Source organism: Anomaloglossus baeobatrachus, chromosome 2, assembly GCF_048569485.1.
Source record: "Anomaloglossus baeobatrachus isolate aAnoBae1 chromosome 2, aAnoBae1.hap1, whole genome shotgun sequence".
In the NCBI taxonomy this organism is placed as follows: domain Eukaryota; kingdom Metazoa; phylum Chordata; class Amphibia; order Anura; family Aromobatidae; genus Anomaloglossus; species Anomaloglossus baeobatrachus.
The window spans coordinates 296,187,912-296,201,252 of NC_134354.1; the positions used below are offsets into that span (position 1 = coordinate 296,187,912).

The 13,341-nt window shown below is 43.5% G+C and overlaps 1 protein-coding gene across 1 annotated transcript in view; it reads right to left on the reverse strand.

Moving 5' to 3' along the window:
* ACACA (acetyl-CoA carboxylase alpha) overlaps positions 1-13,341 on the reverse strand; it is a 776,656-nt gene that overhangs the window by 75,816 nt on the left and 687,499 nt on the right. Inside the window, exons 52-53 of the mRNA XM_075335853.1 lie at positions 10,984-11,138; positions 10,720-10,890 (exon numbers count right to left, since the gene is read on the reverse strand). Coding sequence (XP_075191968.1) covers positions 10,720-10,890; positions 10,984-11,138 — 326 coding nt within the window. The remainder of the gene's footprint in view (positions 1-10,719; positions 10,891-10,983; positions 11,139-13,341) is intronic.

Below are 13,341 nucleotides of genomic sequence, written 5' to 3' on the forward strand. Positions count from 1 at the left end.
TTTCACCAAATTATTGGCTCTATATTTGTCTACTCTACTTCCCCAATTATTTCATAAAGGTCAGGTTTTGTTGCATGCAGACAGGGGGAGAATAACACAAGTAACTCAAGTTATTTAACAGGTTAATAAAATAAAGAATGCAGCACTTTTACTCAGCTTAGATGCCGAAAAGGCATTTGTCTGCCTTGAGTGACACTTATGTTTGAAACACTTTTATCACTGCTTTAAAAAGTGTGTACACACACATCAGTTGCCGGCTGTAAAATTGTCCCATGCACAGGATCAAAAACCAAATTATGCTAGTTAGTAGAGAAAGAGGGTGACTGGGTGTCCCAGACATCATTAAATATTATTGGGCAATTAATTCAAAATATATTCAGGCCTGGTCTGCGCATAGAGGATTCTCTAGGTAGATGGAGATAGAAAAATTGTGGATAGCTATGGTCCATCCAAACTCTTACCTATGGGCAACTACCTCAAATAAACTTGACTTGCAGTTGTTGGGACCAATAGCTTTCAGTAAAAAAAAAAAATCTGGGATACCTGTATGAAAAAAATCCCATTGATGACAAAACACTCCTCCCAAACTTCTTTCTTGTTTAATCCTAAACTACCAGATACCGTATTTTTCGGACTATAAGACGCACCTGACCATAAGACGCACCCTGGTTTTAGAGGAGGAAAATAGGAAAATAAAATTTTAAGCAGAAAATGTGGTCATGACACACATATGGGGCGAAGATCTGCTGCTGACACTATTATGGGGTAATGTCCTGCTCATATACTCCCCAGCCTGCTCATATACTCCCCATGCTGCTCATATACTCCCCATGCTGCTCATATACTCCCCATGCTGCTCATATACCCTCATCCTCCTCATATACTCCCCAGTCTGCTATATACACCCCATGCTGCTCATAATATACCCCTATCCTGCTCATATACTCCCCATGCTGCTATATACCCTCATCCTGCTCATATACTCCCCATGCAGCTCATATACTCCCCAGCCTGCTATATACCCTCATCCTGCTCATATACTCTCCATGCAGCTCATATACTCCCCAGCCTGCTATATACCCTCATCCTGCTCATATACTCTCCATGCAGCTCATATACTCCCCAGCCTGCTATATACCCTCATCCTGCTCATATACTCTCCATGCAGCTCATATACTCCCCAGCCTGCTATATACCCTCATCCTGCTCATATACTGCCCATGCAGCTCATATACTCCCCAGCCTGCTATATACCCTCATCCTGCTCATATACTGCCCATGCAGCTCATATACTCCCCAGCCTGCTATATACCCTCATCCTGCTCATATACTGCCCATGCTGCTCATATACTGCCCATGCTGCTCATATACTCCCCAGCCTGCTATATACCCTCATCCTGCTCATATACTCCCCATGCTGCTCATAATAAACCCCTATCCTGATCTTATACCCCCACCATCCTGGTGTATGGCTGCATCCTGTGGCACATAAAAAAATAAACGTTTATACTCACCTCACCTCACTCCCTGCAGCACCGCTCCTCTTACCGTCTATGTCAGCGGCAGCGACGCTGAATGCAGCCGTCCTCCTGCGGCATCGCGATGTCCTCCGGTGGTCTGTGCCGGCGGCTGCGTGTGGACACGTGCGCACAGCGATGATGTCATCGCTGTGCGCGACGCTAGTCACAAGTCAGCTGACCGGCACAGACAGGAGACCGCGGTGCTGCAGGGGAACGGTGAGTAATGTGTACTGATTCACTGCCCCCCGCACTGATGATGATGTTCGGGGGGCAGTGAATACAGCCGCACATGATCACTCCAGGCTGCAGTTGCCAGGGGTGATCATGCGGGCCGGCTGTTTATTCCCTATCACCCCGCCCACCTGTCAGCGCCAACTTCATCGCTGAGAGATGGGCGGGAGGATGGGCGTGCATATTAAATGAGCGGGCCCACGTGGTCACGGCAGGCTGCTACAGCCTGCTCGTGCCCCCGATGACTCGCTCCACCGCAGCACCCACATTCCCCCCAGCCACAGTCAGACCATAAGACGCACCCCCAACTTTCCCCCAACATTTGGGGGGAAAAAAGTGCGTCTTATGGTCCGAAAAATACGGTACCTTGAAAGGAATCTAAACTATGGTTTGATAAACAACTTCTTTGTTTTGCTGATATAAGTTGATAGTCACTCTAGGTCCTTGCTACCTTTTAATAAAATGCAATCAATCTACAACTTGTCTTCAAACTCTATCAGTATTGACAAATTAGGCATTATATGCAGGCTCTTTACTCCTTCATAGTAGTCTCTATACCAACTCACTTTGAGAGGCATTGCAGGGCAGGAGTATCTACCAAGGGTCTTATTTCGGACACATATAGGATTTTATTGGACCCATATCCGGAAGCGTGTCCAAAACATAATATATGGTCACATGGGAAAGTTTCTTGGGGGAACCTCTTTCTCCTTGGTACATGGCAGGAGGTCTGGAGAAGAGAAGCTAAGACTTCCACTTGTTATACTGTACGTATAAGGAAAACCAATTTAAATTACTTACCGTATGTTCTGGTATCACCCTCCGTCATAATTTTAACCCTTATACATTTAAGCAAATGTTGGAAATATAGCTCAGATGATGGAGACCTAACCCATATTTTTTTGGGGCATGTTCAATTATACAATGGTTTTAGAATAAGGGCTAAATAGAAAAGGGTTCTTTACAGTTAGAGCAGTCAGACTGTGGAATGCCCTACCACAAGAGGTAGTAATGGCAGACACTATAACAGCTTTTTAAAAAGTGCTGCATGATTTCCTCAGTACACATAACATTGATGGTTATAGATGATTAGGGGACAAAATATAGATCTGGTGGAGGAAGGTTGAACTACATGGACCTAGGTCTTTTTTCAACCTAAGTAACTATGTAACTATGTAACTATGTACATATATAAGGTCAAAACTTTAATCTCTGAAGTCACAGGCCTTCACAGTCTGTTAGATCCTAAATTCAGCTTGCTCAATATTCCCCCATTTCAGATTCGAAGTAGAATCCAACAGATTCTTCTGCATCTGACTACAGTTGCAAGATGTTTAATAGCAAGGAACTGGAGGTTGGCGCAATCTTATTTGTTTAGTGAGTTACATTCTTGGGTGCAGAACAAATGAGGTATGGTGCACTTCACAGTTTAAATAAATAATATGTCTGAACGTTTTGAAGCAACATGGAATCTGTGAGATGTATATTGGGCTCAGAAGGTTTAATAAGGGTATTTAGTCAGCAAACTGTACCATCTATTCCTTGGGTCCTTTCCTCCTTCCCTCCATCATATTTCACTGTCTTACCAATTCTTTTATGTTATATTTGTTATATGGATTGCATTGAATCTCTGTATGCATTTTATTTTTTGGTGTTTTAACCCTGTAAGCTTTTGTAAAAAAGTCAATAATCAATAAACTAAAGAAACAAGACAGAAGAAAAGTCAACACCATTGAATTATAGAGGGGGAGGAGGATGTTATCAATACCATGGATAGCAAGAAGAACAAACAAATCAATTTTGGAACAAATCAAGCCAAACTTGTCACTCGAAGCAAGGATCACCAAGCTACGACTTGCCTACTTTGGACACATCATACAAAGACAGCAATCACTGGAGAAAAACATCATGGTCTGAAGAATAGAAGGAACAAGGCGAAGAGGAAGACCAGCAATCCAATGTCTTGCTACTATCAAGATAATAGCAAAGAAGATGCTCGTGGACCTATCTAGGCTTGCACAAGATCGATTTTCCTAAAGCATCCATCCAGCGTTCATCCATCAAGTCACCATGACTCGAGATTGAGCTGAAGGCCGTTAAATAATAATAATTTAAACCTGATCATGAAATCCATTTGTCACTGTGGTATGTTCTGAATAAGAAGTGTGATACTTTGAAATGCGTTGACAAATAAACCACACCTAATCTGCATAAGCCTCTGATTTCATCTCTTCAAGGGTTCCTTTTGTCCAGGTAGCGAAGGATTAAGGGGTGCTTCACACACAGCGAGCTCGCTGCCGAGATCGCTGCTGAGTCACGCTTTTTGTGACGCAGCAGTGACCTCATTAGCGATCTCGCTGTGTGTGACAATGAGCAGCGATCTGGCCCCTGCTGCGAGATCGCTGCTCGTTACACACAGCCCTGGTTCGTTTTCTTCAAAGCCGCTCTCCCGCTGTGACACACAGATCGCTGTGTGTGACAGCGAGAGAGCGACAAATGAAGCGAGCAGGGAGCAGGAGCCGGCATCTGACAGCTGAGGTAAGCTGTATCCAAGATAAACATCGGGTAACCAAGGTGGTTACCCGATATTTACCTTAGTTACGAGCCTCTGCAGCTCTCACGCTGCCTGTGCTGCCGGCTCCGGCTCTCTGCACATGTAGCTGCTGTACACATCGGGTTAATTAACCCGATGTGTACAGCAGCTAGGAGAGCAAGGAGCCAGCGCTAAGCAGTGTGCGCGGCTCCCTGCTCTCTGAACATGTAGCTGCATTACACATCGGGTTAATTAACCCGATGTGTACTGTAGCTATGGTAGGAGAGCAAGGAGCCAGCGCTCAGTGTGCGCGGCTCCCTGCTCCCTGCACACACAGCTGTGCGCTGGTAACTAATGTAAACATCGGGTAACCATACCCGATGTTTACCTTAGTTACCAGTCTCCGCAGCTTCCAGACGGCAGCTCCGTGCAAGCGCAGCGTCGCTTGCACGTCGCTGCTGGCTGGGGGCTGTTCACTGGTCGCTGGTGAGATCTGCCTGTTTGACAGCTCACCAGCGACCATGTAGCGATGCAGCAGCGATCCTGACCAGGTCAGATCGCTGGTCGGATCGCTGCTGCATCGCTAAGTGTGAAGGTACCCAAACACATTTTTTTTAACACTCTTGCAATTTGGCATCATTGTGGGTCTGCAGCAGCCTTAGGGTAAGTTCACACAGTGCGTTTTTCGCTGCATTTTTGCGCAGTTTTCGGGTGCGTTTTTGCTCAGAAAACTGCATGACCAGCAAAGTCTATGAGTTTTCATTTTTGCTGTCTGCACACAGCGTTTTTTTCAGCTGCGTTTTTGTGGTGCCACAAGTAAGAAAAAAAAAAAAAGTTATACTCACCTGTCTGCAGACTCCCGGTGCCATGCCCGCTCCCATCTCCTCTCACGGTATCGCCACCCCCGCTCCGGCTGTGTGCAGACGGCCGGGAAACCTCCGATGGATGCAGGACCTGGCGATGGATCACCTGATGCAGTCACCTGACGCATCAGGTGATCGTAAGTATCGCGGTGACGCGGGCGCCCGGCCGGTATCAGCGGATGCGTCAGGAGACTTCATCCCTGATTACCGGCAGCTGCTGCAGCGATCGGACGGGATCAGACTCCCGCCCCATCGCTCCAGGAGCTGCCGGCACATAAGTGAGTATTATTTATTTTTTTTTTTTTGCACCGATGCATCTGCTGATTGTATAAACGGCTTTTATACAATCAGCTGATGTGTGATGGGATTCAGGCACTTGATCCTGACACATCATCTGATCACTTTGCCTTCCAGCAAACCGATCAGATGATATTGGATCCGGATTGGACGGCGTGGGACCCTTGACCCAGGATTACTGCGGAGGGGGGTTCTTTATTTCAATAAAGATGGAGTCACTAATTGTGTTGTGTTTTATTTCTAATAAAAATATTTTTCTGTGTGTTGTGTTTTTCTTTTATCTTTACTAGAAATTCATGGTGGCCATGTCTAATATTGGCGTGACACCATGAATTTCGGGCTTAGGGCCAGCTATACAGCTAGCCCTAACCCCATTATTACCCAGCGAGCCACCCGGCATCAGGGCAGCTGGAAGAGTTGGATACAGCGCCAGAAGATGGCGCTTCTATGAAAGCGCCATTTTCTGGGGTGGCTGCGGGACTGCAATTCACAGCAGGGGTGCCCAGAAAGCATGGGCACCCTGCACTGTGGATTCCAATCCCCAGCTGCCTAGTTGTACCCGGCTGGACTGAAAAATTGGGCGAAGCTCACGTCATTTTTTTTTAAAATTATTTCATGAAATTCATGAAATAATTAAAAAAAAAAAAAGGGCTTCCCTATATTTTTGGTTCCCAGCCGGGTACAAATAGGCAGCTGGGGGTTGGGGGCAGCCCGTACCTGCCTGCTGTACCCGGCTAGCATACAAAAATATGGCGAAGCCCACATCATTTTTTTTGTTTGGGGGGGGCAAAGAAATCCTGCATACAGTCCTGGAAGGAGGATGCTGAGTCTTGTAGTTCGACAGCTGCTGTCTGCTCTCCTGCATACACTATTGGATGGAGGATGCTGAGCCTTGTAGGTCTGCTCCCCCTGACTCTCCCTCAAGCATACAGTCCTGGATGGAGCATGCTGAGCCTTGTAGTTCTGCAGCTGCTGTCTGCTCTCCTGCATACACTATTGGATGGAGTATGCTGAGCCTTGTAGTTCTGCAGCTGTCTGCTCTTCTGCATACACTAGTGGAGAATGAAGAACACATTGAAGAAGGAAATGACATCAGACCTTTTTTTTTTGTTCACTGATAAAAAACGCATAAAGACGCAGTGAGCAAAAACGCAGCAAAACGCAGCAAAAAAACGCACCAAATCGCGGCAAAACGTGTGCGTTTTTTGCCGCGTTTTTTTGACGCGGGTGCGTTTTTGTGCAGTTTTTGCCGCAAAAAACGCACAAAACCGTAGCGTCAAAAAAACGCAGTGTGTGAACCTAGCCTTAAGTGTATTAAGCAGTTGAGTTTCATAACCCTGCCATGTGGCCATGTGAGAAACTCTCCTCATCTCTTGTTATTTTCTACTCAAATCAGACGCTACTGCATTATTGTCTCCCCATTTTTTCTCCATTGCAATTTCTCATTATTACAGATTACTAAATTTATGGACATCTATGGTTTGATTTCTTTCAATGTGTTGGATTGGCTGGGTTGCTACCGACATCTGGTGAGAAATTCATGTCAATAGCACCTTTAGCAATATATTTACTTATGAAAATTGGTGATGTGTCCAATACTTTTTTCACTGGCTGTATATAAAAGGCAGAATGCCAGCCACAGGAGGGAAAAGTAGCAGGCAGCCTGGGTGTTTGTAAGCAGCTGTTGGACAACTGGCCTGCGGGATATAGCCATCTGCCCTCAGCCCGCCTTTGGGTGTTCGTACACTCAAAGTGACCAAGCACTTTCTCCGCTCACATCACACTCAGTCTTATAAACAACTCTCTTTTGACATGCTAGCGGTATCCCCTGAAGACCGTGTGGCCCACCCGGATACCAACTAGACAGCCTCACGATACCAGAGCAGTGCAAGCTTCCATCTTCACTGCACAGCAGGAGTGTGAATTAGATATCCACCCAGATCTTTCCATTTATATCAAAGTTTCAACATTTTAAGATCTGGCAGGTCATCTAGCTCTGACACTCCTTGATATCCTCTAAGCTTTAGGTTATGCTCACATGTTGCGCTTTTTTTTTGCAGCATTTTTTCATGAGTTTTATGCAAATTAAAAGCTGCTTTTTTATAGTATCAGCAAAACCGATGAGATTCCAGAAATCTCATGCACATGATTACTTTTCTTTTCCTGACAAATGGAAAACTGCTGCGTTTATGAAAGAACCAGAGTGTCAATTCTTGCAGGTTTTTTCACCATTAAAAATAATGAGAGTGCAAAAATACAACAGCAGCGTTTCTGCTACTTTTGTAGTGAATGAAACAAACTTTATTTAAACATGTTTTGTAAACAAATGAAACACGAAAAACACAGCCAAAAAACAACAAAATGCAGCAAAAATGCAGCAATAACTGCTTTTGAAAGCAGCTTTTTTTTCTGATAAAAGAGCAAGTTTTGCTTGCCGGAAAAAACACAGCAAAATTGCAACATGTGAACACAGCCTTATGCTATTCATGCACTAAAATTGCTTTTGAGTGTCATTGGATACATCAGGTGTCCTCAACAAGTCTAATCCGATCGCTATATGATTCCGATCACTCCCAGCGCCCTGGAGATCCTACTCCACTAAAACTGGTGAGGGATCTGTCTCTGCTAAACATAGGGACTTGCTACCTACGCTAACACACAAATCCTCCATTGCTAGGATACAGAAGGCAAGCTTTAAACTTGAATTGTATTGTACAGCGCACTCTAAAGTTCAAGACCTCTATTTTTTTCCGTGTTGTTGGATATGAATCAGGAAATGGAACAGGCAAACTCCACCATGTATTTTGGGAATGTCTGATATTGACTAGCTACTGTCCACATGTTTGACATATAACCAATAGATTCAATTCCCATGCTCCTTTTAAATTTCCCTGCTAAATCTTACGCTTCAATTAGGGTTTTCCAAGACAACAATCTGAGAAAACTAGAACAGTTGGATAGGTTTTAAGACTCTTATACATGGATTTTATTCCCTCAATAATTTTGCAAAGGCTGCCTCCTACCCGTTTTTTTCTCTCCAATAAGGGTGAGTACACATGATCAGGGTTTGCAGCATTTTGGAAGCAGTGTGTTTTCGCTGTGTCAAAAATGCTGCATTGTACAGTAGAAGCACAGTGGATGGAATTTATAGAAATCCCATGCCTAATGTGCTTCTTTTCTCCTGGTTTTCCAAGCCGCAGCATGCAAATTTATGCTGTGGAGACGAGAGTGTTCTTATCAGGTAGAATAGAGCTAAAGTTTGCAGAAGCCAGAACCCTTATCATGGGCACGAGGATGCTGTGGTTTCCTGAGGACAGCACTCATGGCCCCGCAGGAGAAGACACACTGCTTCTTAGGTGCAATGTGTCCTGATCGTGTGCACATACCCTTACCCTATTACATGTATCTCAATATTGTATAAAGAACCTGTCTAAAAACAGGCTAGCAGTCACCAGAATAAACAAGTAATGACCACTGAAACGCAATCAGTCTCGCAACAGGGGCCAACAAACAATTTATATGGAAAGGATCTCATCACCTCTGGTGAGAAGCATTAGTGTGTTGGGGAAATCAAAGGATAATTGTTATTTTTCCATATTACAACATTTCCTTCCTCAGAGCCAATCCTGTATAATCTCCAAAAACCTAGAATAATATCTTTTCCACCCAGTATGGCAATCACCAGGATTTTCTGTACAATATTAAACTAGTCTATTACAAATATTGTATTTAATTGACAACCAGCAGATGATGTGGAGCTTGAGCTCCTACTGCAATAGTCAGTCATAGTCTTCAGAGATTCTTAATGCACTTTGCACAGATTTGTTTTCAATTTTTTTTCCATTATTTAGAGATCTTTAACTTTTTTGAACTTGCCTATAACTAGAGATGAACGAACCCGCCAGATGTTCCGGTTTAGCGGGTCTAGTCATACTTAAAAAAGCAAACAAACAAAAAAAATGACCCAAACTTGACCCCAGATGTCAAACCCCATATAAGTCTAAAGGTCCCGAACTTAAGTGTTAAAAAACAGTGTTAGTAAGGGCTAAGAAGCTGCAAAAGGAAACAAAATGGGGATTAAAGGGAATCTGTGATTTTGTAGTACAATATTAATGTTATCTTTAAATAAGGCTTAAGGAAACCTTTCAGAATCAGTAACTTTTACAGCTGTACGTTATCTTGCTATCTTGTTTTAAGCTCTGTAGAATGTAGTGTGACATAGTAGCTACTTATAACCTTTTTGTGATAAATTAAAAGGAATCTCTCAGCAGGTTTTTGCTAACTCATCTGAGAGAAGCATGATTTAGACAAAGAGGCCCTGATTCCAATGATATATCACTTATATTACTGTGTGCAGCTGTTTTAACACAATCCAAGATTTGAAATGTTGCATGTAGCAGAGCCCATACAGCTGCACCCGCCCACACCAGGCATTCAGTGTACAGAGAACTAACCAGAGAAAGGGGCGGAGTCTAACTACAACTCAAGTGCTTCTCAGACCCACTAATAATAAAGCTAAGAGGCTTAAACCAACATAGCAGGTAAACAAAAACAGACTTTGTGATAAGAGACACAGGTCTGAATTCTCTGTTTTAACTCTTACAGCATGCTGTCTTCAGATTACATAGCAGGAACCTTCCAACAAAGTCCCTTTAAAGGGAACTCAACTGCTGATTCATGCTGCCTGAACTACCGGCAGCATGAATAAGAAACCTACAACCTCATTTAAGGCAGGCATGCTTTACTCGGATATGCTGTGATGCTTACAAATTTATATTTAAAAGCCAAAAAGGAATCATGTCACTCGGATGACTATTCGAAGAGGCCTGTCCACATCGGTTTCTACATGCACCGTTCCCCTTAAGTGAGAAGTCTATACACACATTATATATATATATATATATATATATATATATATATATATATATATGTATATATATATATATATATATATATATATATATATATATAGGGAGAGCTGTCATTCATGGGAACATGGTGGGAAGAAGCTGCAGGGAATAAGCCTCTCGGAGTTGTGACCTGAGCAGCATGGTCCAAGAGTCCATGTCTTGTCTGATTCATGCTGCCTGTTATGTGGGCACCATGAATCAGAAAGGAGTCAGGTGCCCGAAAAGAAATCAAACCTTTAGTAAGACTGTTTCAACTAAAATTAAATTGCTAGCCTTGGCAAAAGAGTTAATTATTACATTTAATGATGCTAGTTTTTAAGAGTGAACTTAAAGTGCTGAAATATGTATGCCAATTGCATGCTTACCTTCACAGTACCCTCTACTTCAACAAACCATCGTCTTAACATTGCTTGAATCTGCCCATCTGTTAACTCTGGATTTGCAGCATGGATCCTCTTTTTTGCTACATCTTCCAAAAGTAATCGCCGTAACCGCCAGTAAAAAAATGTTCTTGATGTTTTCCATTCAAGTACATCCTGTGAGAAATAAACCAGCATAAAAAAATCTTATGAGAAGGAAAAAGTAAAATGTTAAGAGTTACATGTGAAAACAATGAGGGTTTTACTTACAGTTATAACTCCCTTTTCTTGCATTCTACCTGGCGTATCATGCAGATCTGCAAACTGCACGGCAACTTGGTGGTAAATGGGGATCAGAAATTCTTCTCTTTCCTTAAGCTTGTTTTCCAACTCTTTGCAGTCAGCAGGACTAAGCTCTGGAGTTCCTGAGGTGATCAAATACAACCATAAAGAAAAGCAGCAGGAAGCAGCACATTCTAGTTTTCAATACAGAGCTATACTTTGGTCATTGAACAATACAAGACAAGTCCAGCTTTAATTCAGTTTTAATATAAAAATCCTTTTTATTACAAGATCTATTAACTGTATTCCATACATTCTTGGGATCAGCACCATTCATTTTCATCAACATAAAAGTCATTGCTAATAGCCGCTATGGCACCTAAGTGGTTTATAGAGTGACAGGACTCCCTCTCTTAGCCCAGTAACCACATGAAACAAATTATAGCATGCCAATGGATTGCCAGGATATATGCATGATTACACAAATTTTGTTTTTCACAAAGTTTGCGGCTTCAGTGTTTTTATATATACAGTGTGTCCACCCAGTCAAATACGGCCCAGAAGTTGATATCCAGCATGTCAGGGCAAATTGCTAGTCCTCAAAAATAAGGGAAAACAATAGAAATATTGAGTATTTGCAAACTATTCCTGTATGTGTCCACCCATATCTTGTCCACCGCCATTAACCTGAGAACTGCGGCAGCTATAGGAATAGAAGTGGTGTCTAGGTATAGTAAAGTAGCCATGCGCTACGCAATGAAACCACCTATAGCGCCACCTGGTGGAAAACAACAGAGTTAGCATTTTTATCTCGAAAACGGAACGAGATAGAGAAAAAAAGGGAATTACAAAGTTGTAGGGCATCAAGAATTCAATACGAATCGACACCTTGCATACAGAAATGCTATGATGTATTACAGATGCTTGTGCAAACGTGTCACCTACCATACTGCACAACGTGCAGCAAGATACAGTATGCTGTCCAGAGTCCAGATGTGCATTGCAGCTGACGGTGGCCACTTTGAGCATCAAAGTTAAATGAGCGCCATATGCGTGACCAGCATTCAATGTTTTTTTTTGGGGGGGGAGGGGGAGTCATGGGTTTCATATCATAGCATTTCTGTATGCAAGGTATCGATTCATATTGAATTGATCATGCCCTACAATTTTTTAATTCACTTTTTTTCTCTATCTTGTTCCGTTTTCGAGATAAAAATGCCAACTCCGTTGTTTTCCACAGGTGGCGCTATAAGTGGTTTGATTGCGTAGCATAGCTACTTCACTATACCTAGACACCACTTCTATGCTTATAGCTGCCGCCGTTCTCAAGTTAATGGTGGTGGACAGGATATGGGTGGACACATACAGGAATAGTTTGCAAATACTAAATATTTCTATTGTTTTCCCTTATTTTTGAGGACTAGCAATTCGCCCTGACATGTTGGATATCAGCTTCTGGGCCGTATTTGACTGATGGCAACCCATTCTTGCCTAATCAGTGCTTGTAGTTTAGCACAATTTCTATGTTTTTGTTTTGGAATTGAGATCTGATGAGTTTCCTGGCTATGTATCTAAAATTTCAATTTATTGTTCTAGCCACTCAGTTATTTTTCCTTATACATGATGCCCCTTCATGCTGGAAAAAGCAATGTTCATCAATTGCTCCTCAATCGTTGTCAAAAGTTGTTCTTGGATACCAGGCTAGTGTCCAGAAGCCTTCGCCTTTCCATGCATCCACGTGCACTGACACCTACCTGCTTTCATTACTGAGCAAGCTCTGCACTGGTGATGAACCAATCCTGTAAAGCAGGGGTGGGGAACCTCTGGCCTGTGGGCCGTATGCGGCCAGCGATGACATTTTATACAGCCCGTGGGCACATCCTGGGCACCGCAGTGAGTCGGGCAAGTAGCTGTGGTTTTGTCAGCTGCCGGCCCTTTAAATCACTGTGTGGCGCACATACCATTAGTTTCTCAATACGCTGGCCTTGTCTGTGCCAACGTGCTGAGAACGTACTTTGTGGGCTGGATAAGCGCGAGATGCGCTGTACTCCCGTCCCACAGAAGAAGAGTAGCAGCAGGTTTACAGACTTCCCTGCTGTACATGCCTTCCAGTGCAGTGAGAGTCCTGCCTCTCGATGCAGTGTGACTTCTGCCTCGCGGTGCAGTGTGACTTCTGCCTTGCAGTGTAGTGTGACTTCTGCCTCGCGGGTCAGCGTGAGTCCTGCCTCGTGGGGCAGCGTGCCACCAACCCAGTGCTGTCTGCCCCCCCAGTGTTGTGTGCCACCCTCCAGTGCTGTCCGTGCCCCCTTGGTGATGTCTGTGCTCCCTCAGTCCTGTCCATGTCCC